This window comes from Erythranthe guttata, chromosome 5 (genome assembly GCF_056151865.1).
Source record: "Erythranthe guttata isolate IM_541 chromosome 5, IM_541, whole genome shotgun sequence".
In the NCBI taxonomy this organism is placed as follows: domain Eukaryota; kingdom Viridiplantae; phylum Streptophyta; class Magnoliopsida; order Lamiales; family Phrymaceae; genus Erythranthe; species Erythranthe guttata.
In genome coordinates this window covers 1,846,835-1,874,563 of record NC_142537.1, presented here as the reverse complement: position 1 = coordinate 1,874,563, position 27,729 = coordinate 1,846,835, and the positions used below count along the sequence as shown (strand labels likewise).

The 27,729-nt window shown below is 31.8% G+C and overlaps 5 protein-coding genes and 4 non-coding genes across 10 annotated transcripts; 6 read left to right on the top strand and 3 right to left on the bottom strand.

Moving 5' to 3' along the window:
- Window positions 1-84: 84 nt before the first annotated feature.
- Window positions 85-2,239, bottom strand: LOC105965948 (endonuclease 2). Its single transcript, XM_088818232.1, has 9 exons — window positions 2,095-2,239; window positions 1,828-2,002; window positions 1,585-1,680; window positions 1,416-1,471; window positions 1,210-1,293; window positions 993-1,085; window positions 812-879; window positions 614-687; window positions 85-487 (listed from the first exon to the last, which is right to left on the bottom strand). Exons 1-9 carry the CDS (start codon window positions 2,191-2,193, stop codon window positions 384-386), a joined length of 849 nt encoding a protein of 282 aa, XP_088674358.1. The 5' UTR covers window positions 2,194-2,239; the 3' UTR covers window positions 85-383.
- Window positions 2,240-2,861: 622 nt separating this feature from the next.
- Window positions 2,862-4,720, bottom strand: LOC105965947 (endonuclease 2). The gene is made up of 9 exons (XM_088818486.1): window positions 4,593-4,720; window positions 4,311-4,485; window positions 4,124-4,225; window positions 3,956-4,011; window positions 3,788-3,871; window positions 3,575-3,670; window positions 3,432-3,499; window positions 3,250-3,323; window positions 2,862-3,126 (listed from the first exon to the last, which is right to left on the bottom strand). Exons 1-9 carry the CDS (start codon window positions 4,704-4,706, stop codon window positions 3,032-3,034), a joined length of 864 nt encoding a protein of 287 aa, XP_088674612.1. The 5' UTR covers window positions 4,707-4,720; the 3' UTR covers window positions 2,862-3,031.
- A 481-nt stretch (window positions 4,721-5,201) lies between these two features.
- On the top strand, window positions 5,202-5,957 carry LOC148770403 (uncharacterized). The gene has a single exon (XM_088818231.1). The coding sequence runs from the start codon at window positions 5,403-5,405 to the stop codon at window positions 5,856-5,858; it is 456 nt and encodes a 151-aa protein (XP_088674357.1). The 5' UTR covers window positions 5,202-5,402; the 3' UTR covers window positions 5,859-5,957.
- Window positions 5,958-6,062: 105 nt separating this feature from the next.
- On the top strand, window positions 6,063-6,257 carry LOC148770402 (U2 spliceosomal RNA). Its single transcript, XR_016031465.1, has one exon. It is a non-coding gene; the product is annotated as a U2 spliceosomal RNA (small nuclear RNA).
- Window positions 6,258-6,908: 651 nt separating this feature from the next.
- Window positions 6,909-7,071, top strand: LOC148770401 (U1 spliceosomal RNA). Its single transcript, XR_016031454.1, has one exon. It is a non-coding gene; the product is annotated as a U1 spliceosomal RNA (small nuclear RNA).
- Window positions 7,072-7,881: 810 nt separating this feature from the next.
- Window positions 7,882-8,077, top strand: LOC148770400 (U2 spliceosomal RNA). The gene has a single exon (XR_016031468.1). It is a non-coding gene; the product is annotated as a U2 spliceosomal RNA (small nuclear RNA).
- Window positions 8,078-9,570: 1,493 nt separating this feature from the next.
- LOC148770399 (U1 spliceosomal RNA) lies at window positions 9,571-9,733 on the top strand. Its single transcript, XR_016031481.1, has one exon. It is a non-coding gene; the product is annotated as a U1 spliceosomal RNA (small nuclear RNA).
- Window positions 9,734-16,185: 6,452 nt separating this feature from the next.
- On the bottom strand, window positions 16,186-18,121 carry LOC105966018 (adenylate isopentenyltransferase). Of its 2 annotated transcripts, XM_088818479.1 has the most exons (2): window positions 17,798-18,121; window positions 16,186-17,448 (listed from the first exon to the last, which is right to left on the bottom strand). In XM_088818479.1, the coding sequence occupies exons 1-2, from the start codon at window positions 17,943-17,945 to the stop codon at window positions 16,556-16,558; spliced, it is 1,041 nt and encodes a 346-aa protein (XP_088674605.1). In that variant the 5' UTR covers window positions 17,946-18,121; the 3' UTR covers window positions 16,186-16,555. The 2 variants fall into 2 exon arrangements, with proteins under 2 accessions (XP_088674605.1, XP_012846015.1); XM_012990561.2 differs by having other exon boundaries at window positions 16,186-18,121.
- A 6,616-nt stretch (window positions 18,122-24,737) lies between these two features.
- Window positions 24,738-27,437, top strand: LOC105966145 (alpha/beta-Hydrolases superfamily protein). The gene is made up of 8 exons (XM_012990703.2): window positions 24,738-25,097; window positions 25,266-25,295; window positions 25,616-25,745; window positions 25,840-25,986; window positions 26,445-26,575; window positions 26,659-26,796; window positions 26,889-26,987; window positions 27,077-27,437. Exons 1-8 carry the CDS (start codon window positions 24,810-24,812, stop codon window positions 27,293-27,295), a joined length of 1,182 nt encoding a protein of 393 aa, XP_012846157.2. The 5' UTR covers window positions 24,738-24,809; the 3' UTR covers window positions 27,296-27,437.
- The last annotated feature ends 292 nt before the right edge of the window (window positions 27,438-27,729 follow it).

Genomic DNA, 27,729 nt, shown 5'->3' with positions numbered 1-27,729 from the left:
ATTGACCGAGTGTAGCATGTACAAAACCTTTTGTTCGTCTATTATCACTGAAGATTGAGTTTTTGTTTGTTTTATGCCAAGTTAAATAATATTGAATTATAAAGCGGCCATTTTTTCAAAGCTCGGTAAGGGGCTCGTAAATTTCAGGATCGGCCCGATCATTACAATCAGAACACTTGATCAAAATGAAACCTTAAAAATAAGCATTTCATTCACTATCACAATATTTCTGCAGTAACTATTTCGTCAACAAACATTTTTATTTCCTTGAGAAACACGTTTCTTGAAACCTTGGACAAACGAAAATATTACGATATAGAGAAATGAAATAATTTCACATTATTTCGCATTTATCTATCTCGAATAACCCGTCTCTTTTGCAATCAGTGGAGATGCCCAAAAATCCGATTAAGAGTTGCCGCGAGGCGAACCCCTGCCTGTGCTAATCGCAACTCCACGATCGGTAGTCGTGTCGCATAGTAATCCACTGCAACAAAATTTATTGCAATTTCATTTATTTAAATAAAAATGTACACAACATATACATAATGAACAGATATTAGTAGAAAAACTTATACTATACGTATATCTATTCGACAAGATCGAAAGAAACCTTTGAGTGTTGAACCGGAGCTCGCCCCTTTGTAAGCCCACTGACAAGCAGCTTTAATGCTCTCTAATGCATATCTGAAATTAGTTACATATTTTTTAACTTAAGTTTCGAGTTCAAGATTCATATTTTATGAATGTAAAATTGCAAAATTTTAGTTTTTTTTTTTTTTTTTTTTTGTAATTATATTATGTTACGTACATGTTTGCGCATGATTTCAGATTACAGCAGCATGGCTCCCATTTGTGAACTTGATTTGCCCATTGGCTCTGTACTGATCAAGCAATTGTTATATATATATATATACCATGAAAATACATATAATATATGTCAGGAAATTATAATATATGCTATATATTATGCGATATACATGCGCGTTTACCTGAATTTTATGTTGAATATTTTTGATGAATTTATCTAAATTTGAAGGGTTGGATCCTCCTTCGGCTTTTGCGATTATACTGGAATCCCACACCTGCAACATCAAAAGAACGAGACGGATTTAATTAGGGTTTCTCGGTTCTTTTTTTTTTCTTTTTCTTTTTAAGGTTGTAAAAGAAGAATTTTTATATATATGTGATAATAGATATTCAACTTACGCGATGCAGGACTTGTTTTTGGCCGAACCAATTCACCTTGATCGTGTTACCTCCTTTGTCTTTCACAAATCCAACATGCATTGGCTGCATTATGTATACAAAATCATTGATCATTAAATATGTAGTTAGTTAGAATCTTAATTATTTAATATAAGTGTATTATACTAATTATATTAATGTGTCGTTTATCATTACATTGTACGTACCTGATGAACGTCTCCCATAAAATGGGACAAGAAAAGCAGTGCTTCTGTGAGATTAGCTGCGATAATTAAAATGGCCATTACAAAACCTTAGTCATGATGAACAAATAAAACTGAAATTAAATTAAGTGAATTATTATGGAATAATACATTGCTTAATTAATGAACGTACATCGAGGCTTTTTATAGTTCATAAGTATACTCGTGTAATTCTTGATTGCTCCCGTCACGCACCTGCCCGTGGCTCCATTTGTATCCTTACAATCCCCTGTAATAAATCGACATTTGACGCACTCGAAATAATCTAGCAATTTTTTTTCTTCGTATATCACATTATGTAATTAAATAACTTAATAATTCACAAATAAATTACATGCAATTATGTGTATTCATATAATAGAGTAGAGATACAAACTTTTGTATTTATAGGAGCAAAGATTATCAGGGGTGTTGACATAATGCAGGGCTGACGACCATGGATAACGCATCCTTATTTGATCGGGCCACGGGCATAATATTCCTAAATCGCCCTTTGCTGAAGCTGGCAATAGTTTTCTTACAGCTTCTGCAGCCGCTTTATTTAATCGAGCCTGTTAAATATTGATTGCAATATGTTAAATATTTAAATGCGAATATTCGAGAAAAAAATGTAAATATAGATATAGTTATATAGAAAACATGCCTGAGCAATTCTGCAAACGGCTACATGACCGTCGTATCCCCAACCACGAGAAAATGGAACTATTGCAATTAAAAGTGATATTCGAAATATTGTATGCATGGTAATTATTTATATGTATATAGGTATATATTATCTGCTATGTATATAACTGTTATCTGTAATGGTTTGTTTGGGGTACATATTTATCAAGAAAAAAGTGAAGCAAAAAAGATTGATCAGTTTATTTATTTAATTTTTCTTTTTACTTTTTTTTTTTAATTTTGATGGAAAGAGCTTGTGATTATCCAAATATATATTCGGAGTTATTGTTATTTTCCAATTTAATTTACTTTCGGAAAGAATTTAAGATGACTTTAATGGTGTTATTCGACAGCAAAAACTTTTCGATGAAAATGAAGAAAAAAATACAGTGAATTATTATATTCAACTCATTAAGAATGAGGCTAAAGGTGAATATTTCAGACAATTGTTCTGAAAGAGTATTTTGCATTTCTTTTGTACTAAATGTGCAGATATAAAGGATCATGTAAAAATAAAAAAATAAAAAAGTTTTTACTTTTTAATTACCATTATTAATTGGAGTTAAAGGTAATTAACTTTTTGTATGGATCTTTGACCTGTGTTGAGAAATATTCGTTGCAATGGTCTTGTATATGCTATACCGTACAAAATACACCTAGCAATAAAAATATACACACAATCGCGCATGTGTACATATGGATGTGTGTAAAATGTGTAAGTTAATGAATACATAGTAAAAGATCTCGTTTACTCGATTTTAAATTACTTCAGAGTGATCGATAGTCGATACACGGTTTTATGAGTATGAAAATGAAAACAATTAATTTTGCAGTACAAATCGTGAGACGAGTTTTATTGATTATGAATTATTCATGTTGTTTAAAGACCTTATTAATTCAGTGGATAACTAAATATATCATGCAAATATCCGATTAAGAGTTGCCGCGAGACGAACACCAGCTTGTGCCAATCGCATTTCCACAACAGGTGATCGAGTCTGAAAGTAAAGCTCTGCCAAAAAAAAAAAAAGCATTTTAATTCAAAGAAAATTACTTGTTATACATAAAAAAATGTAATAGTAGAACTTAATTATTTAATTACAATAAAAAAAAAAAAAAAAAAAAAAAAAAAAACCTTTGAGTATTGAACCACGGTGCACCCCCTTATAAGCCCAATCACAAGCTGCTTTAATACTCTCTGCTGCATATCTGATATTAAATTCACACATTTTATGTATAATAACTTAAGTTTGAGCATTAATATTATTTTATGTATATTTTATTTTTATTTTATTTTTATTTATAAATGTGACATACATGTTTGGGCATGTTGTCTGATTATTACTGCAAGCCTCCCACCTATTTACTTGATATCTCCATTTATTCTGTCAAAGGAAAATGTGTTTATTACCAAGAAAATGTATATTCATACATACATATATATACATATATACACACACCTCTGTAATTTCCTGTTCAATTTTTTTAATGAAATTATTCAGAAGTGAAGCATTAAATCCTCCTTCGTCTGTTCTGATTAAATCGGTATCCCATACCTGCACGACAACAAAAAAAAACGAGACCAAAAATTATTTTTTTTCGTAAAAAATAGAACGGATAAAAATGGTAATTATTTCATTAATAAAAATAAAATAAAATAAAAATCAACTTACATGATGAAGGACTTGTTTCCTGGTGAACCAAGTCACTCTAATCGTGTTACCTCCTTTGTCCGACGTAAATCCAACGTGCAATGGCTGCAATAATTTTAATTCATTTATATGCATTTTTTCCACAAATGTATTATAATTAAATGATTGGTCACATATAAATATATATACCTGATGAATATCTCCTATAAAATGGGACAAGAAGAGCAGTGATTCAGTCAGATTATCTGAGATTGCAATGTGGATATATAACAAGCTAATTACGAGTTTTTCGATTCTTAATTCTTGATTAAAAAAAATTAAAGATCAAATTTTTATATGCATAAAATATTTATTTACATCGATTCGTTTTAACGTGGCGGTTAATCAGCTGAGTGGTGTAATTATTGATTGCTCCTGCTAAGCATTTGTTTTTCACTCCATCTCTACCCTTGCAATCCCCTGTTACTTGCATCAATTAAAATTATTTATACAAAAAAAATTAATAATAATATTATGGAGTTATATATAATACTAATTAATTAACTGGTATAATCGTAGGCGCAAAGATTATCAGGGGTGTTGATGAAATGCAAATCGGCCGACCACGGATAATGCATCTTGATTCTATCGGCCCACGGGCATAATATTCCTAAGTCCCCGTTTGCATGAGCTGGCAATAAACGTCTAACGGCTAGTGACGCCGTTTTGCTTAAGCGCGCCTGTCAAATATTGTTATTACAACGTTATAAATTAAACGGCGGAAAAAAAAAAATTAAAATAAATAAAATTGAAAAAGAAAAGTTGTGTATATATATAGAAGACAAGCCTGAGCAATTCTGCAAATGGCTATATGACCATCATACCCCCAGCCACATGCAAATGGAATTATTATTATTCCAATTAAAAGTGACAATGGCAATAGTATGTCACTAGTTCCCATGATATATTCTTCTTCCTTTTACTGATAATAATGCTAATAAATAAATATATATACATATACAAATATTGTATATGTATGCTAATTTTTATCAAGAATTTGCAGTGTAGAATAACAGGGGAATGATGAATTAATGATATGAAATCTGGATTTGTCGCCAGTTATTAATGGACAAATGTTGAGATTAAAAACATTAAATTGTATTAATCTACGAGAAATCGTATTTATTACACATTATGGTTTTTTCGAATTAGAGAAAACGACATGTTTAACGCTATTGCTCTCATTAATTTCATTGGATTTCTCAAGACTTGCAAACAATGAATGAAAGATTTGGCTCGTTCGTCAGTTAGTTAACCCGCAAATCTAAGTAATTGTTCGGTGACGACGACTTCTGCAAAAACCCTTATTGACTTTTGTAATGCTCCGACCACTTTTACTTCAAGTATTGGAAAAATAACATACATACATTGAGATTTAATTTGAGATAAGTTTGGCAGAAGTTGAATAATTTGAGCAGAAGTTATTGACTTGTATATTAAGTTATTGATTTTTTTTTTGTTTTCATTTTTTATTAATTGTATGTATATAAATATATAACACTGCTACACATTTCACCATCTCAAACAGAGCTATAACATTTCTATAATCTGTATAATCATAAATATAATAAGACCAAACTCTTTGAAGGTAATCAGTATGAAATACCTGAAAAATCAATCCATCTTTTGCAGATTTATTTCGAAATGGTGTGCTCTGATTTTCGCCGTTGTTGCAAGTTTAAGCGCCATGTTCATCAAGAGATCGTTTCACACCATCAACCATCATTTGCATGAACAACAACAAGTGGTTGTTACTGATTCTGAAGAAGAAGAAGAAGAAGAGGAGGAAGAAGGCAAAGGCAAAATCGGGACTTTATGTCGTCAAAATAAAGTCGACGAACATTTTCGGGTAAAGGGTTCGCGTATTTGTTTCAAATACGAGGCAGAAAACGGGCAACTGAGGCGGTGGAACAGTGGCGGCACCGGCCCTTGGCCGGAGGTTACTTCCGGCAGAAGTGTTGTAAAGCATTGGGATAGTAGTTTGGGGTTGGGTTTGGATTTTAATGAAGATTTAGTTAATTTCTATTCTAAAAGAATTGTTTCCAATAAGTGAATGTTGAAGGATTCTTGTTGGCTCTTTTTATATGTATATATGCACAAAATGTTGGGATATTTATCATCATCGTTTTATGTTTAATTAATAGTTGTGCAATATAAGACTTACTAATGGAAGTAGAATTATCCCACATCGAAAAAACAAAGTTGGGTTCAGTGGAAAGATTGACTATAAAAACGGAACTGTAAGACTAGAAAAAGCATACCTTTCTCGGCCTTTTGGCTAAGATCAAGTGTAGTATCTGTTCTTATCAGTTTAATATCTGATATGTGGGCCATTGGCCCACACGATATTAAATTTATTTTTTCAGGGGGAGGGCCCACAAGATAGCTTGCTATCTGGGCCTTCGAGTGTCGCCCTAGCGTTGCACTATTGCTTGGGCCTGGCGCACCCCACCAAACCTTAGTTTAATTATTTTTTATTGATTTAATTCCATTTGTTTTAAATTTATAAATCTACGAAATAGTTATTACAATTTTAATTCCCAATGTATATTAGTTGATACTTTACAGTTAACTATTATAATATGGTATAAATTGATTGTTTAATTATTTTGTTAGTATTTTACTATTTAAAATAAGTAAGAAAACTACCAATTAATTAAATTTAACTGGTTAATGCTTTAATTTGTAAGGCTCTTTAGTTTCATATACTGAAATATAATTATTAATTAGTAGTTGTCTTGTTTTTCTTATCATAAAACATTTATTATTGGAACCAAATTGAGTAGCAGGATACATAAATGTGATGAAGCACATACTGATTAGATCCATCCACACATTTTTGTATCGGAATATTATTCCATTTCTTAGTGGTGTGGTTATGAATATTAAATATTAGCACTGAAGTATCGAAATGGTGAGTTCAGGCTAATCTGTAGGCAATGCATAAAAACATAGTGTTGAACTCCACATATCTGAACAGGAAAGAATATAACACAATAGAAAGAAGTGAAATTACAGTATTAAATTAATCCCACATCGGTAGAAGAGTGATGTAAACAAGGGTGATTCCACTATTTAAAGAGCCGAAGGTACATTGGATTACCCACTTACCTGGACGGGGTCTATAGCTGAACAAGAAGGGCCATGGCCTAGGCACGTGACCTCCATTGCACATATAGGAGGGGCGCGTGACTAAGGTCGATCCAAGTGGTCGTTCCTCCGTTATTATTTGTTCCTGAGGGGGCCTGCGTTCGCGCGGCCCCTGCCCATTTCTAGTCCAAACAATGTTGTTAGTTAGTTGTATTTTGCTTGTTTGTTTAAAAGTATTTTTGAGCCAATATTTTGTTTGAAAACACTTTTATAATTTGTAATAAATAAAATATTGATTATTATTATAATTATTTAAAAAAAAGTTGAAATTAGTTTATTCGACGTTACAACTTTTGACTTTGTCTGATTAAATCTAATTTATAGATACTTGGAAATACTTGAATTCTCAGAGATGAACAATTTTAAACTTTTCTCACAATTGCCTTTTGCAATGTCCACCTTAGACATATACCAAAGTTTGTTGTGGTATTTGATTTCATATTTATAACTTTAGGAAACGAGTCATTATTAGAAACAAAAGAAAAACTCACATTTCGGTATGATTCTATCCAAATCCGAACTCGGGGCACAGGTGACTGAGAGCTCAATGGGAGGTCTCCTCACTTGAGAGGTCAATGAAGGCAATGCAACCTTAAAGGGCGTATTAGCCGGTGATATATATATGGGCACACGCTATATCGGGATTGGATTTGTAAATTGATTTACTTGTAGTCGAATGAGGTCCCCAAGCCCCGAAAAGTAGGCGCCTTACTGCTTGAATGAGTCAGCAGCATTCCAGATTATTGAGCTTGGCACAAAAGAACTGAAATGCCTAACAGGGATGTATGTTTCACTGTTTAGCAAAGTGCAAAATATAAGTAAGGCTTAAAATAAAGTAGTTCTTCATAGCATCCCACATCGAGAAAACATAGTTAGTCTAAATAGAAGCTTGACTATAAAAACAGAACTGTAAGACTGGAAAGAGCATACCTTTCTCGGCCTTTTGGCTAAGATCAAGTGTAGTATCTGTTCTTATCAGTTTAATATCTGATATGTGAGCCATTGGCTCACACGATATTAAATTCATTTTTTAAGTGGGAGGGCCCATTACTGCAGCTTGCTGCTGGGGCTCTCGTGAGTCGCTCTGGCGTTGCACTACTGCCTTTGCCTGGCTCACCCCACCAATTCTTAGTTAAATATTTTCTTACGAAATATATCAAATTATAAATGTAATTAAGAAATCTTCTTTCATTATAAATTCCAACCATTTTATATATGTCTTTGTCTCTATATTATTAATAAAATAACTTTTGGGATTTTTTTTATTATTCTCTAATTTGTGTTATTGATGATATACATTACACGAGAGCAACATCCGTGTACGAGCTTTACAAATCTAAAATGGAAATGCACCGCTAAATAAGTATACAACTGATTATAAAATATCAGTTGTGTGCAGAAGATAATTAAGGAAGAAATCCAAAACCAGTTTACACTTGTGTACATCAAAGCTTGAAAATGCATTCTTTATTACAAAAACAACTTAGTTCTACAATAAGTATAAGTAGTTAATCAATATCATTAACAAAAAGGTGTTAGGTAGTATAAGGAATCTATCTTACTGTACCGTGATAGCATGGCATATAACATCATTAATTTGGATTGTTCAAGAGTTCCAGGTGGCAAGTGAAGAAAGTTAACTCTGTGAGAGTGAGTCTTTTACTTGGAGAAGAAGTCTGACATATTCCGTTAACAACTAACTGCCGAGCTGGCACTTTGCTATTGGAGAAGAGAAGTCTGACAGAAACTGAGTTAGGGTTTGTAGGGCAGATTTTTAGTCTCGTGTATTTGATCTTCTATCTCCGTAATCGTTTGTGTTCGTTCGTGGTGGATTTTGCGCTCTCTCTCTCTCTCTCTCTCTCTCTCTCTCTCTCTCTCTCTCTCTCTCTCTCTCTCTCTCTCTCTCTCTCTCTCTCTCTCTCTCTCTCTCTCTCGGTAAATTTAGATTATTCTAATCAAACCACGTTAAAGCATTCTTGTTCAATTGCTTGATTTAATACTTGCTGTTATTGCATTCAAATTAGGGTTCTTACTTCATCCTTGGATCTATGAATTATTTAATCGAATTGTAGATGATTTCTTTACAATTTCTTTCATCAGTAGTCAAAATTGGCTTCATCTTGCTTCTAGTTTATTATAATTGCTAAGCGTTGTTAACCGTAGTAACTCTTCCAAACCACGCTTCACAATTTATTCACCTTATTATTCCTTCATCAGTTAAAAGTCGAAACCCACAAAAAATAAAATTAATCTTCATTTTCTAGAAAATTTAATTGCTAATGCTGCTAACTATATCAATTTATTCATCTACTTAATCAAGATCTTAAGTTGAAAATTATAAGATCAATAGTAGTTTTAATTTCTTGTTTTTCCCCATCGAACAACATTTATTAGTAGATATTCCGGAAACAGATTGATCGAAGCACATACTCATAGACCACGCTTACGTATGTATATAAACAATATATACATACATTTAAGCAGAGGTGTTGGTTGAAACACAACACAATAGAAAGAAGTGAAATTGCAATATTAAACTAATCCCACATCGGTAGAAGAGTGATGTAAACAAGGATGATTTCACTATTTAAAGAGCCGAAGGTACATTAGATTGCCCACTTACCTGGACGGGGTCTATGGCTGAACAAGAAGGGCCATGGCCTAGGCACGTGACCTCCATTGCACATATAGGAGGGGCGCGTGACTAAGGTCGACCCAAGTGGTTGTTCCTCCGTCATTATTTGTTCCTGAGGGGGCCTGCGTTCGCGCGGCCCCTGCCCATTTCTATTTTAAATTTTGTGGCCCATTAATTTAGCCGAACTGGTATTCATTTATCAATTGTATTAATTATTTTTTATATTTAGATGGGTTATTACGATTAGATATGTTTATAAAAAAATGTATTTTGGTTAAATTACAACTTCCTCCCTAAGGTGAAGTGCAAATATAAAAAAATCCCGAGAAATTATAATTTGTAATTTTTTTACATCCAACCCGCCACTTAGGTTATGTTTAGGCAGCGACTATTTGCAAGACGAAATTTACTTAGTGCAAGACCAATTTAATTTTTTTTATTAAATTAAGTATAAAAAGACTATAATAACCTTAATAAAATACAAACAAAAAAAAATTATTTTATTAATTTTTTTTTGCAAGACCAAGTTAAAAAAAAAATTAATAAAACAAAAAGAAAAAAGAAATTGAATTGACAAAATCAAAACGAGGAGGGAAGATTGAAGAAAACAAAAAAAATCAATTGCAGCAAAAAACCGTTCGTCGCCCGCCGCCCCGTCGCCGTCGCCCCGTCGTCGTCGCCGCCGTTGAAGTCCACCGCCGTCGCCCGTCGCCGTTGAACTCCGTTGTTGCCCCAACCCCGCCGCAACAATCTCACGAAAAACAAGTAAAAATTACTTTTTGAATTAATTTTTTTTGAGAAATAAATGTGATAAACATGATTTTATTGTTAGAATAATGAATTCAAGTCGTTTTAGAACATAGTTGATGATTCTAGGGTTCGATTGTAGCACTATTGTTGAAGGAGTTGCGGTTTTACAAAAATCGACCTGTACTTGTCGTTTTTTTGGAAAATTTTCGACACACAATTGTAACAGTGATAATTCGACACACTAGCGTCGAAATATCCGCTTAATATCGACACCAGAATGTCGATAATTTCAATATAATTCGACAGTTAATGAGTGTCGAATTATTTTGACATTTTCGACACTGCAGTGTCGATATAAAGCTGATATTTCGACCTGTACATGTCGATTTTTTTGTACGTGAAATGAGGTGCGAAAAACGAGAAAAACGATCACAAAGTACAATATTTCTTACCTCTTTGTGTTCTTCGACCTTAGAATCCTCCATATTTATGTCTTGTGTATCCATAATGTCCTTCTTTTCAAGTTTTAGTAAGATTTGAGGGTTTTATGTGATAAGGGTTTTGGAGAATATGGAAGATTTTTTTGTGGAAAAAAATGTGTAAAATGAGGGTGAAGAAGAAGATGTTGGTGTTTTGTTGGGTGAGTGAGTTCCCTCTCTTTTTTCTTTTTCTTTTTTATTCTTTTTTTTTTGTATTTTTTTTTGGTCTTGCAATAGCAATTAACTTAATTTAAATTAATAATATCTAAATTATTATTGGGGTTATATTTGTAATTTCCAGTCTTGATCTTAGTAAATTTATTTATATTTTGGTCTTGCATGAAGTAAGGTCTTGCACTTAGTAATTTTCGTCTTGCAAATATCTGCAGCCTTATGTTTAACATGCCCTCGTTTCCAAAATTTAAGTATTTCGAAACTAAGATTTAAAAATTCCTAAACTCAATTTTTTATTTAACTACTACAATAAAGAAATAGAGCTCCAGTAACATAATTATACTTCCTAAAAAAGTATGGGTAAATATTTTTTCACCCAACAAATTCTCTATTAAAATATCGTTCTTCCAAGATATTATTTGTCACGGGAGGAAGCCATTGTGATTGGCGGTCAACTATGCGAACGAAGAAAGAATCATGAACAAGTCATTTTATTGATTACGGAATTAGCTCGTTGTTAAGCCCATTTCATATATACTGAACATACATAATTTTACAATAAATCGTACAATCTTACGATTTTACGAAAATTTGCGACTCTAACACTATTCAAAATCCCAACTTTGGTTATAATTTTGAATCAATTGAAAGGGGTAAGTAACATAACAACATTGTAATTAGTTCTCCCAAGTCAAAACCTAGTCAACATTGGAGCCGACAAATGATTGATCATAGGCACCTGATAAAAAATCATGAAACCTATCAAAACGTGGAACAATTGAAAAATCCAACCCACTTTGTGCTTGCAAATGTTTCACCAAAACATGCCCAACAAAAACATTAATTAACATAAGAGAATGGTACTAATAATTCTTTTAATTTATTGGAAATAGTAGTGCAATCATTTTACCCTTACAAACCGTGCAACAAAATTGATTATATTTAAGTTTTAATTCAATGGTGGCATGGGCCTTCCAATACACTCATCTTTCATTCACATTTTTCAATGTTTTTGTCTTTGGGATCTCTAACATCTCTCTCTTTTTTTTTTAATATTCTGTCCGTTTTTAAATAAGTGTCGTTTTTCACATACTGATACAAATTTTAAGAAACTCAATAAATATGTTTTAATTTAAGGAAAATTGATACTCTTAGACTAAAATACCCATGTTTACTAGTTAATGCAAAGAGAATGTTGCAGATTTAATAATGACATAATTGAAAAATTTGTAATTAATACAGATAATATGAAACAAAAAAAATCTTACAATATAAAAGCAGAACATAGAGAGTAATAATCTCCGCTAATTATACAAAATGTGTAAATATATTCTCGTGCAATAACCTACAAATCACGTGAGAGGTATAAACTGTATAGGATAAGCTTTGATCAATAACTTCAATTTATAAAAATAATGTCATGGGGAAGTGAATTTTGAGTGGCCTTTTACTCTACCAACTAGGTTATTGTTGAAAGTACACATCATTTATTTTAATTATTTTATTTAAATGCGTGTTTGAAAATTAGTTAAAATCATAATTGTGACAGCTTAATGTAAACAAGCATGACCAAGTTGGTACAAAAAATACTATCATACGTGCGTTGTTGAGGCATGCGCCAATTTCTCGGGACCACATTTTCGCAATTTTTTAATTTAATTTCCACATCATTACTAATCAATATTATAAAAGGACATTGTTTTAACGTATTAATCAATATTAAAATTATTAAAAGGACACTTTAAAAAGAATTATGACATTAATCTTTTCTCTCTTTTCTTTTTTTAATTGCAAGCATGAAGCACGTGCCTTGCACATGCCCAAAATTCCCAGAAAAAAAAAGAATCCCAGATATAATTAATAGCCATAGCCCATATGCACTTGCAATTGATCATCAAAATTAAATTCCTCAGCAAAATCAAGATTATAATTTATTCTTTAGAAAAATAATTTTTTTTCTTTAGAAAAATAAATTAACTAATAGTCACATTAATGTAAATATATAAGTGGAAATGTGTACAAATTTAAATGTTTGTTTTATTTTGCTTCTTTTAATAAAATTCTGGACAAAAATGTACAGCCAGTTGTAAGAAGTTCAAATGCAATGCAGAGTGCCAATATTAGACACAATCAGAATGTATCTATTCTTCAGTACTATAGTCTATGAGCTGTGTGACCTTAATTATACAAATAAATACAAAAAAATAAAATAAAAATAAATAAAAATTTTATAATTCATAAACCTATGATTGGGACTCAATATATCAATGTCTATTTCCTGTACATTGTGCCTCAATTATAGGTTGCCTCTGCCATTGAAAGCGATCATTAATCATACCAAAAGTCGGCATTCTCAACAAACAAACAGAGAGAGAGAGAGAGAGAGAGAGAGAGAGAGAGAGAGAGAGAGAGAGAGAGAGAGAGAGAGAGAGAGAGATGATATTTGGTTTTTATTTTTGGATGAATTGATGATGTGTGATGATATGCCCTAGAGAGTTAGGGTTCCCACTTTCAAACGAAGCTAGAGATTCTTAAAAATGTGGGTCCCACCTTATAAACCCCGGATGTAAGTCGCGTAACAACAACGTGCTTCAAATTGATCAAATCAATAACGTACGGATTAAATTCTAACATCTTGTGAGAAGTAGGAACCGAACTCATACACAACAGAGCTAAAATTTTAAGTTTGAGGGACCGAATGCATTACAAAATTTATGAAGAAGGGTCGTTAATGCTAGTAGTGAAGAAAGGCACGACCCCAGCTCTATGCTGACTCCACCACTGCTTTATTTACATTGTAACAAGTTTTAAACGTACGTGGCTGAAATAAAATTACTGCATATCTTTTACTTAATTACGCACCGAGGCGAATATAACATATTGTTAAAAGTTATTTGGAGGGTACCTGCAAAAATTTCTATTATTGGGATCATAATTTTTTTCCACAAAAATGATCATGGAAAATGGAAAATTAAAACCCTATATAATTGGCCACCTGACTATCTTTCTATCACCACGCGTTAAACATGGTAAATGTTTTAAGGTCATGTCAATATTGGCTTTTTTTCTTCTTCTTTATATATATATATATATATATATATATATATATATATATATATATATATATATATATAAATATTATGAATTATATTGAAGTAAATCCAACAATAACATCATTCGTTTACATATGCATACACATGTATGTAAATGTTCTGTTGAATAGTACATTTTTAGTGCATTACATGCAAACTTATCACTTGGGTGGTGTTTAATTACAAGAGTTTATTTAAAAGCAAAAGTTATAGATGGTAAATTAAGTTGGTTTTAAGTGTTTATTTTTATTAATTAAGGGTGTTTGCTAATTTGTTTTAATAATTTAGAGGTTAAAACTGCTTATTTTAATAGAAGCAAAAGCAAAAATTCATTTTGCAAACACTTAAAAATAGATTATGAGCAAAAAAAAAAGAGTTCATAATATGTTTTTAAAAACTTTTGCAAACACCGTCTTAGTTATTTTTGCATTTCTATTTGTAATTATAATGACAAAGAAAGATCCTTAATAAATCAGAATTTGAATCGTAATCGGTGAATATCAAATTTCCCGTTATAATTTCCTCTTTAAATATTTTTATATTTCTAGAATGAATTTTGCTTTCATATTAAATTTGCAAAATATTAAATTTAACAATATATTTTTTAACACGTTGTCGTCAAGTTGTACCGAGAAGGAATATTAATTAAACGAGGTTATTAATTATCGAAATTATACTGTAATTTCTTTGATTGAATGATCTTTCAATGGTATCTAAAGGTTGGATACTGAAAATCTAATCTAAAAGAAGAGGATCGAATTAGACTGATTTTAATTGTAAACGTGCATCCAATTGTACAACAATCTTGTCCTCACATCCTTTTTAAATATTAATATTAATTAAAAACAAAAAAAAAGATAAATCTCAAAACCTTTATTTATTAATTAGCATCAAATCAAAGTTTAAAAGCCTTTGATTTAAAAAGGGCGATCTAATGATGCAGCATGAAACTAAGGAGATAAGATTTGGAGGAAAATTTGGCCCCATTAAATAAATTAATTACATATTTTATTTTGGCTCACATTAGAAAATATATTTCCTATTTAGTACATCATTAGTCCACATCATGGACGGTTTATAAGTTATAATCCTTGATTTATTTTTACAATTAATTCTAATCACTTTATAATATAGTTTGTAGATACTATACCAAATATCGGCTGATCTTGAATTATTGATTTACTCATAATAACACATATTCATACATATGTGTGTGTTTAATGGATAATTATTTATATTAATCTTCGATTCAAAATTACCCAATGCATTACACCGGATATAGTATCTCGTAGACCTCATGATCTTACTTATATTATTTGATTAACACAATGACGTAAAGTCATTAAAACGTACATCCTAGCACATAAAACTATTGTGTTCACAAAAATATTATGAAATTCATGACTATTTAATTTATTACGTAAAACATAATTTTTGATTGTCAAATTCGTTAAGTGCACGTATATTGACACACTAAATGCGTGACTTAGTTTGATGTTAGAAAATACTTCAATTTTTAAACGTACATATTACGAAATAAGTAAAGTTTTAAGGTATATTCATTCGTGTTAAAAAAAACATTCACTACACTAATGTGTCTCGTCGATTTGAAAAAAAAAAACTCGCGTAATGCCTAAATTGTGAAATAATCTTATGATCAAAAGATATAATCTACATTCTACATTTATTTACAGATTATGGAATAATAATTCATTAGAATGAACTATAAATCTTCATTTAACGATTTAATTACTCAACTTATAGAACACTAAAATATATTAATTTTATTTAAATATATATTAAAAAAAGAGGAAAAAGAACTCCAAAAAGGCAACTTTTGGCCATTATTCCAATTGTCCAAATCAATGCCTCGTAAATATAAATTAGAAGTTATTCCTTTTTGGTTTTGCTTCCCATGATGCGTAGTGGGGGTGTATTTATTATTATTATTATTTATTTATTTATTTTTTTATTTTTTTTTATCGTATATTATTGTAGTGTTTAAATTGACGATATATGAATATACCTAAATAATCATTAAAACATAAATTAAAAATTAAAAATAATTATGTAACACGTACCACCTTTGACAAAAGGAACTTCCAAATTAAATAGTCATATACATTTATCAAATTTCCACAATTTAACAAAATTTATAAACTATGATCCAAATATTTACCTTAGAAAACTCAAAGAAAAATAAAAAATAAAATAAAATAAATTATTTGTCATAATTTTTTCTAATATTTAAAATTCGGAAAATAATCTCTCTCAAAATTTAGTAATCCCGCAAAATTGGTCCCCCCACCCCTAGAGGAATTTACAGACTTTTTCAGAGCAAAAAATTAAAATTAAAAAAAAAAGTAAAAAAAAAAATGTTTTTTTTTTTTTTTGTTTAAATGAAAAGAGTGGAAATAATTACTAAAAATAAACAAAGAAAAATGTATTTTTCATTGTTGAGCTGGAAAACCTACTCCATCAAGAACCGCCTCACAATCTTCACGCTCGGTTCCACCACCTGCCTCTCCCAAATATCCGCCACCCTCCTTCCGCCGCCGCCCATCGCCGCCGCCGTCACGGACGCCGTTGCATCCACGCTCTTTATGTCCCACCCGGCGGCGTCCCTCAGCCGCAGGATCTTCCACAGCTGCCTCTTCGCCAGCCGACACGTGTTCTCCTTTATGGCCCACAACGCCTCCTCGTACGCCCTCCTTTTTGCCACGTCATCATCCAACCTCCAATCATCGCGAAACCTCCTGAAGTATCTCTCGAACTCCGGCACCCCGATCGCCTTCTTCAACCCGGATTGACTCACTGAGTCCGACTCGGGATCGGCGAAATACTCGGCCAACTCGTCGAACATGCCCGAGTCAAGCATGTCGTCCACTCGTTTCACTAAGTACTCATTCAGCACCGGCAGGGAAACGTCGACCCAGATGAAACAACAGCTGTATCTCAGCTCTTTGCAGAATACCGAGTTTGACCCGCTGAACACGTCCAACTCGGGGTCGAATTTCTTAGCCAGCAATGCGTAGATGAGCGAGTTCGATCCGCCGACGATGAAGGGTACCTTGCGGTGGGACAGGATTTCCGAAATGGTCGACGAAGCGGAGGAGCGGAAATCGGAGGGGGTGAACTCGGGGTGCGACTCGGACGGGTCGAACTCGCCGAGGAGATGGTGGGGGACGCCCTTCCGCTCGTGCGGCGGTATTTTGTTGGTGGTGATATCGAGGCCACGGTAGACTTGGATTTTATCGGAGTTGATGATCTCCGACGAAGGGAAGAATCTGGTGGCCAAATCGACGGAGAGTTTGGATTTCCCGCAGCCCGTCGGACCCATTATGACGACGATCTTCTTGTGGCGGCGGGCGGCGGCGGCGGTGATGGTGGTGGTGGACGCCATGTGGGCCCACCTGGATGATGACGACGGAGGCGGCGGCGACGATTTCTTGGAAAGGGAGAGTGGGTTTTGGTTCTTGCAGGGAAAGTGGTGAGTTGTTGGAAACACCACTGGCAATGTTATTCCTTTCATTAAGGAATAACAAAATAAATAGCAAATGATATTTATATATATATAGATATAGATATACGTACACGGCGGTGTAAGTAATGATAGTACAGATGTTGTGGTACCTGATGAAGTGGGGAAACGAAGATTGGATGAAGGGTTGGTTTTTTTTTGTTTGTTATGCTAATTTGCAGAGAGAGAAACTAGAGAGAGAAAGAAACAAGTTTGAGTGACAGTGTGTGTGTGTGAGCTGTGATGCTCTCATTCTTAATTTCATGGGCATAACTCTTTTTTCTGCATATCTTTCATCTCTCTCTCTCTCTCTCTCTTCATTCAGATATATTTCAGACATGTATATATATATATGTGTGTATGTATATATATGTTCATATAGGTTTGCATACGCATGCTTAAAAAAAATATGGAGTAAAATTGAAATTAGTGTTTGTGCAAGTATAATTTGTTTATGGGGAGAAGCAACGAGTGTGTGTGTGTGTGTGTGTGGAATGAGAATGTTTTTTGCCTGTATTAGAGGAGTGCTCTTTGCACGAATTTCCCCATAATATATACTCTAATCTCTGTTTGTTTTCACTTATTAAACAAATTTTCTAGGTTTTTTCAATTGTTTTTATTTTATTTTAATTCACTACTACAGGTACGTTAGATAAATAATCAGCTGTAACATCTAATTTTTCGTGTCCATCAGGGAGTTAGATTAATTTATATATTTTTAGGATATTTATATTTTGTCAAGTCTACAGGCTCTAGACTTAGAAGTAGGGGAAGTTGGAGTTTTAATGATGCTTGTTAATGTTAGTCTCACCATGAAAGAGGATCGGTTTATTTTATTGATCAATTAATTTTAAGTGCAACAATTAACCACTAATGCTGGTTTTATAACAAATTTGGGATTAGAGGGAGTATAACAATTTTATTTAGTAAATCATTATATAGATAATCATTTGGAGGTTGCCAAACAGGGCCTTAAGTAGAGCAACGATCGGCTGCAGCAGCGCGCTGAATCCCTGAGGTCGCGCTGAAACAGCTGTCAACCAAAAATCCCACATTTGCCGTACGGGCGTTATACTATTTTGCTTCACCACTAGACGTTGCCATTCTGCCAGTAAATGACATTTTTGCCCCCATAATGTTACTTATTTCGTTTCATAGATATATAAATATAGTACTTAGAAAGGTGTGTATTTTAGATATAATATTTACAAAACTATAAAATTAAAAATAGAAATCTGTTTCGTACCAGTTTCAATAGATTCAACATTAATAGCAATAGTAATCCTTGCAATATACTCCCTCCGTTTCTAAATAGGTGTCGTTTTTCACCTTGACACGGTTTTATCTATCCTACACCCAGTGAAAGTTACACATGGTGATTTTTTACCGTTGATCTACACATACCAATGTGGGTGTGTGTGTGTTTGAGTGTATATGAATGATAAAGATCTACCCGGTGTAGGATCTCAAAAGCCGGTTGGCACAAATCTTAAGAATCTTAATAAATATGTCTTGATTTTAGAAAAATAGATATTAATGGACCAAAATACCCTTGTTTATTAATTAATGCAGGAAGAGTGCTATAGAGTTAATAAGGGTAAAATTGAATAATAAGCAATTAATGGCTAATGCAGCATTGGAATTGCAAAATGACAGATAATATGGAACAAAAAAAATTCTCAAAAGAGACAGATATTATGGAACAGATGGAGTAATTTGTTATGACGGTAAAATTACAGTTTTCACTCCTTAAGTTTGCATTTATTTGACATTTGGTCTTTCTAGTTACAAAAAAACATATTTGGTCCCTCATGTTTCAATAATATGACACTTTTGGTCACTTTTGTTCAGAGCACATGCTTGATTCCATTAGTTTTAACAGAAAATGGATATTTTTGTAATCTTAGAGGACCAAATGTATATTTTTATGAACTTAGATGACCACATTTGGAATAATCACAAACTTAAGGGATTCAAACTGTATTTTCCCGATTTATGACTATAAAACATCAATATATATAGGAAAGGTTTATTATTTCATGACTCGTGATCATCACTTGACGAGGAAAATGCTGATACCAAGAATTGTTGGTCATATGAAGTTAGGTGGCCCTTATTTAATTCTTCAATAATGTGAATCTTCACTAATTATAATTTTGTTTATACATTTATTTATATAGATGTTTTTGCCCTGTGACATTTATATTTAATTAATTATGTTTAGACCCAAAAAAGGTTCCAAGTGTTGCACTCATGCCCCGACCCGCGTGGGTGTTGGCTAGGTGGGAGTGGGGTTCTTGACCCACACCCGATTGGCTTGAAAAAATTGGAATATGTGATGTTTTCTCACATTTCTCTAAGATTTATGTATTATTTTTCTTCTTCTTATTATTATATAATGGGACCAAAAAATACTTTGCTTTACACTTTTCGTCCCTCGTGTTTTGCTCGATTTCACTTTTTGTCCCCATTGTTCAAAACTGAACAAATTTCACCTCTAAGGTTCAATTTTAAACACATTTGGTCCCCTCAATCTCACATTTCCATTCACATCTACGGAAAACGCTATTTTAGGGCAAAAATTAAAATTTCAAATTGTTTTGGGGCTGAAAAATAATTCAAAATTTAAACTATTATTTATAAGTAATTTTTTTTAATAATATTTAGTATAATAAAAAGAAGCTGAATAATATTTAATTTTCACAAATAAAGGTTCAAAAATATATATATATATATATATATATATATATATATATATATATATATATATATATATATATATATATATATATATATATATATATACAAATAAATTTGAATTTTTTTTGAATATTATTTTAATTTTAACAAACATAATGATATATATGTATATAAAATAGAATTGTCTTTTTTTTTTTCTCTTATGATTCATTTTTTAATAAACAAGGCAACTACTACACATGGCATTACTAACTGAACTCTTTCAGAAGTTGGTTATAAGATGTGAAACTGAACCATATGTATTATGAGCAAATTTGAATTGTGGCGCCAAATATTAGGAAAATAGGTAGATTAAAAAGTTGAAGAAAAATAAATAAATAAATGAAGTTCGATTTCTTTTTGGTTTGATGACTTCAGAATACATAAATTGCAATGATTAAAGTTGACAATTAAAAGTTAATTATTCCAAAACTTTTCAGCAACCTTTTTTTGACAAATTTTCGTATTCAATTTCACGTGCAACTTCTCTTAGTTTGTTCTTAAGGATCAAGATCTTCACCTAAGAATGTTGACTGCTGCTTTATTCTTTTTATTTAATAAATTTATATAAAAATTGTGATCATATAATATTTAATATTATAATTGATTAATAAACATGAAATAAAGTAGTAAAATATTGTAGGGCAAATTACGGCCACCCCTGCGGTATGACCAAATAACGAAAAAAAAACTCTTTTATTTGGGTAATTACAGCCACCCCCTCCTTTTAAATATTTTTTCGTAAAATTTAGGTAATTCGGTTACTTACCGAACCAAATCGTATATTCAGTTCGGTAAACAATATGAAATGTTGGCGTACCGAAATATCGTTTTGATTTTACCGATTTAACATCCTTAAATTTACGTTTTGAGGGGTTTTTTTGTGTGTGAAAGGTAATACATAGTTAAAGGGGGTGACTGTAATTACCCAAACATGAGGGGTGTTTTCATAATTTAACCATAACTCAGGAATGACTGTAATTTGCCCAATACTGTAATATAATCATCTAATTATAAAGAAATTATTCGTGACTAGCTTCTCCCTCCAAAAAGAAATTACAATCATGTGACATGAATTTCAAATCATAAGATAGAACGAAAACCTCCACTAAGGACTTATTGTGAAATAATATAGATTTTTCTGGGCAAAATTTATGCTCTCGTATAATAGCTTGTAAACTATACGAAAGACGTAAACAAAACTAGATTAACCATGTGTGACAAGCTCGACTTGGCGACTGTAGTCAAGACGATTCGAACTTGAACTGATTAACACAAGTTCACTTGCTCCAACCACTAGGCCAGTCATCACTTACGGAAAAAAAAAATAAAAAAAAAATCATTAGATTGTGGGCTCCTTCGAGATCTTATGTAGGGCAAATTTTCAAGATTTAGGATTTTGTTAGTTACTTATCTATCATTATTTGAAAAAACACCATGAAATAATTAGATTTTGACTCTCTATCATTACTCATAGCTTTTCTTGGGATATAATAATTACAATTAATTGTTTTATATGTCATTGGAAATTTGAAATTTTAATCTTTTTAGAACAATCTAGAGTTTCCTATGATTGTTTTTTAAAAGGAAGTCTGAAAATACAATATTAGTTTCATCAAGAACCATTCTTTATTGCCAGCCAAATATATATGTCCTACAATTGTCACTGTCAAATGTTTTTTTTTAATGTAAAAAAGAAGAACAGTTGACTTAAATGCAATTTAAGATTGTAGCTTAATACAAAACTGAATATGACAATGTAATTATCTTGAACAGCAACCTTAATTATCCATGATAAGGCAATCTTAATTATATATTACTATGTATTAGATAAAATTAAATAAATAAATAAGTGAACATAGCACGTACAAAAAAATTGAAGTTAATCACAAAGAATTAATATATTATGATGTGGATTAGTTAATATAAATATAATTGAAGTCAACCTTATGTTTTCTTTCAGATGAGATCATGTCTGAATGTCCTTATTAGTTGATGTGATTAATTTTCAGTTTAGTCAGTTTATATTAATTTAATTTATTGATAATGTTTACATCAATGAAGACGATGAATCAATATAACTTGAACGAATTCAATGTCACCTAATTCATGTAAATTAACATAAAAAAATATAAAATTAGAGATTTATACTAATGATTTGTTAAATATTTGTGTAAAGAAATGTTTCACAATGAAAATTAGATTATATACAAAATTTAAATCAATATTCACAAGTATATAATATGTCGATGTGCTTTTTACAAGCGACAGATTTATTAAACAATATTTGAAGAATACACAAACATAAGTAAAGATCTTGTCTTTTATGAAGAAAATCAAAAGTCGATTTTTTAGAATCGACGACAAGTTATATCTAACGTAACTCTAGAATCGATGACAATCTATAATTAAACATGTGCTAGAATACTCAATCACTAAGTTGAAAATAATTGTTCACTAACTAACGCTAATAAAGTTCAATTATTTAAATAAAATTAATTTAAAGAATATTAAAATAAATTATATTTGGACTATCGAATCAATATTAATCAAACAAGCCCAAAAAATTCAATACGGCAATCTTTGTTATATGACGAATACAAATTTCTTATTTAGTGGGCCTGAAAACAATATATTGGGCCGTAGCAAGTAAAAAGATTGTGTATACTTTTTGTAAGCTCAGGCCCAACATCGTCTTTCTTATGTCTTTTTAAGTTTTAACCAACTCAGAATATTTAATTTTCAACACTAATTTAAAAAAAAAAAAATACACCGAAATAAATACATTCATATAGAAATATGTTTTTTATAAAAGTATAGAAAAAAATAATTAAATGCGAGGTCAATTACTAAACTAAAAAAATTATAAACATACGTAAGATTTTTTACTTTTTTAAAATTGTGTGGTCAGATATACAAAATCAATAAATTACAAATGTGAATTTGTTACGCCATGACCTACTCTTCACCGCTCCGATGATAGAAACATGTCGGTGACGTTCCAACGTAATCGATCGATGAAAACGAAGGGTAGGATGCAAGTGGGAAGTGCTCGTATAAGAGTGAGAAGAAAATGCACAGACAAGAATGATGAATCTAGAACGGATAAAATCAAATGGGAAAAAAATGTATGTCTTTCTTCATTCCATCAACTATACATATCGCATTACAGATCGAGTTAATGACTAACTCCTACAAACAAATGTAACTAATCTCAACTAACCCTAATGTAGTTGGCGAAACGACGTCGTCCCAACTAACTCAAGACGATGTCATTCTACTTAAAACCCGCGCCTTAATTCAATGTAAACCGAAACACATTTTTCCTCTCTCGCAATCACGCGTACATAACAGAATCCGAAGAGCAGTTATAAATACCCACCTATAAAAAAAAAATGTATTACACATAAATGGAAAAAAGGGGGGAAAATGGAACAAAAAGAAATCATTAATTAATACCCAATTGTAATCAAAGAGTTGGGCAAGCCTAAAATTGGATCATCCCACTTTCACACTTCCATTATTCCCCACGAGTTAATTAATTTTCTAACACATTGAATTTTAGAACACCAACAAAGACCTGTCGGATTTAAAAAAGATTATTATATGCTAATTTGTCGGTAGAACATTATTAATTATATTAGATTCAAGACTCTTCTTGGATGGAGCAAATTTAAAGCAGGGATAAATACACTTTCCACCCTGTATAGTATATACAATACTTTATCCTTTAAAGTATCATTTGTGAAACTTTCCCTTTCAAATATCAATTTGTGTCTTAAATTTTAAAACATAATATAATTATTAATGAGAAGATATTTTTAAGAATTAACGAGCTAAAATAAATTAAAATACTTAAGATTACTATTAATTATGTACTGATTTCTTAAAACTTAATATAACATGTACGAAATTCAACATATCTTTCTTAGTGGCAATTATTCAATAAGTGTATATAAATAAATGTATTGTTCATTGATTTATTACTATATTAGTTTTTTTTTTTCAATAACTTAAGTTTTAGTTATTTTTAAAGTTTAGTTGGTCCAACAAAAAATAGATATTATGTCATTAAATATGTCACCAACACAAGACAACATTTTTAAATTTTAAAATGTTGCATTTCTTTTCAAGAAATATCTTTTAGTAATATAATTTTGAAAAGCAAATTAAATAGTGCTTGAGGGGCAAATGTTACAAATAATAATTGAAGGGGTAAATGTTGCATGAGAGTATACTTTTGGGGTGTAAAATGTATTTAACCATTTAAAGTGTAAAAAAAACAATAATACAATTGGCTGATTTTATTTATTTATTTATTTTATTTTATTTTCCCCCATTGCAATACGATCAATTTACGTCACGTTTTAGAAATGCAATTGAATGTTTACATCACTTTATATTAATTGGGCGAAAACAAAGTCACTGTCATTCCACTCCCACTTTCTCAACCATCACCACCCATATGGACCTTGCTCTCGCCTCAACTTTCCGGCCACTTCCTTCGCCGGAATATACCCTTTTCATCCGCGATCTTCACATACCATTTTCCCTCCGGCCACAGCTGAGTCGTAAACCGCCATTATCAAGGCGAACAGTTGTCGCCATGGCTCAGAAAAAGCCCAAGATCGACGGCCTGAGTGATGAGCTGAACTCCATCGCCGCCCAGAATTTGGACCACGCCCCTGCTCGCCGAAGGGTCCGATTAGCTTTCTCTGATCTCCAACAGCAGCTCGATCATATTTTATTTAAGGTTTTTTTTTTTTCTTGATTTTCAATAACAGGGGTTCTTTCTCTCTCTCTCTCTCTCTCTCTCTCTCTCTCTCTCTCTCTCTCTCTCTCTCTCTCTCTCCCTCTCTCTGTATATATATATTTATATATTATTTTATTTTTCACATTTTAATTTTCTTGTGGCGAGTAGATGGCTCCAGCTGGGATCAGAACAGAGGAGGTGAGTTATGCAGAGATGCAAATATTTATTTATGAATTAATTAATTAATTTATTTATTCATTGATTTGTATTATTTGAAATCTATTGCTATTTTAGCTTTGTCTAACATCTTTAACATATTTTTTGCTATTTAATTGTGATGAATCATGGCACCTTTACCTAGTTCGTTTTCGACTTTCGATTCATTTTTCGACATTTACAACTCTTTCATTAGTGAAATAAAATCCAATACACATTTAATATGACATCATAATGCACTTTTTCTCATCTAAAAATACGAAATTATTTATCAAGAAAACCAAAATTTCCCCCCGGTGTAGTGGTACGAAATAAATTCGAACGGACAAGAAATTTTCTGCAAGAGCTGGTTACCGAAACCCGGTGTACGAATCAAAGGCTCGTTATTTTTTTGCCATGGATACGGCGACACCTGCACCTTCTTCTTCGAAGGTTGTTCTTATTCCTCAATTTAAATTAAATATCTCAAGACATTATAAACATTTTTTCCATAATTAAATTAAAATTATTGTCTTAATTAAATCAGGCATTGCGAAGCACATTGCTGCATCGGGTTATGGTGTTTACGCAGTTGACCATCCAGGCTTTGGTCTTTCCGAAGGTCTCCATGGCTATGTTCCCTCTTTCGAAGGCATTGTTGATAATGTCATCGAGCAATTCACTATAATGAAAGGTACTACAATTTTCTCGCTCAAACGTTAAATGTCGTTTCGATTTTTACTAATACTGTTTTGACTTCGAACGTGATTTTGACCATCTTCTAATCTGATTTTGGAAAAATTCAAAATACGGGAATTGTAGTCTTTTGAGTTAGTTTTTCAATCCAACTTGAATTGAGTAGATTGGATATCGGGTGACAGAGTTATGCATGAATGAGTTACATTTATTCATGCATATCTTTCTCATCCGACATACAATCTTGCTGATTCAAGTTTGATTTCGAAAGCTAACTCAAATATCTACGAATTTGCTTTCGTAGATATTTGATTTCGAAAATGGCCAAAATCACGTTTGAAGTCGAAACGGTATTATTATAACTGAAACGACGTTTATCACATCACATTTTCTCGAGATTTATAACAATTTTTTGCTTCATTTTTTATTTATTTATTTATCTTTATAAATATACAGGAAGGCCAGAGATTCGAGGGTTGCCTCGTTTCATATTTGGACAGTCGATGGGTGGAGCTATTGCTATCAAAGCACTTTTAAAATCGCCCAACGAATGGGATGGTATAGTGCTTGTTGCTCCAATGTGTAAAGTATGTCACATTTAATTTATTGATCATGTGAAAATAATTTACTTCTATGTGAAGATTGATTTAATTTATTTTAATTAATTTAGATAGCAGAGGAAATGACGCCGCCTGTTCCGCTCCAGAAAATACTCATCTTTCTATCTAAGCTCGTTCCGCAAGCAAAGCTCGTTCCGCAGAAAGATTTAGCTGACCTGGCATTCAGAGAGTTTAACAAAAAACAAATGGTTTGTCCTATTTTTTTTTTTAATCAAAAAAATAATAAAAAGATTAGATGTTTAATTACGTCGAAATTAATGAACTTGATCATCTTTTGTAGGCTCCGTATAATGTTATAAGTTACTCGGATCAAACCCGACTAAGAACTGCAGTGGAGCTCTTGAATGCAACAAAGTATATCGAGTCACAAGTCGACAAGGTCTAGCAGAATTATTATATATATGAAGTGACGAAAACCATTTTATTTATTTACGTTTTTGCCATTTTCAAGAATTTTTTATTTAACAGGTGGCTTCTCCAATGCTGATTCTGCACGGAGGTTCGGATAGAGTGACCGATCCACAGGTGAGTCGATTTCTATACGAGAATTGTTCGAGCGAGGACAAAAAATTGAAGATTTACGAAGGAGGTTTTCACTGTATTTTAGAAGGGGAACCTGATGAAATAATTTTTGATGTTCTTGCTGACATTATTTCATGGCTTGATTCTAAGACTTCTGTCAAATAATTATTATTATTATATTTTTTTTTCAAGATTGATATTTAGAATTCTTGTACGAAGAAATAAAAAAGGGAAGATCTTTACTTCTTTTTGTGTATTCTTCGAATATTGTTTCAATAAAGTTTCGCCCGTAAAGGCCTACCCACAAGTTATATACTTGTGGATAATAAATTTTGAGCTTAATTATTTCCACTTCAATACATATATCTTTGCTTTGTTTAAATTTCGAATTTTATATTTTTTTACATTAAAAAAATAACAAAAGAAAAAGAAAAGATGAATCCAGTTATCTCCCGGTTCAGGCCCAACACACATGATTTTTTGTCCGGACTTAGAATATAAAACTAGGCCCACCGACAATTTATTGTACACCATGTAATAAATTGTGTAAATAGTATTTACAAATAAAATAAAATGAGGGAAACCGCTTTCCCAGAAAA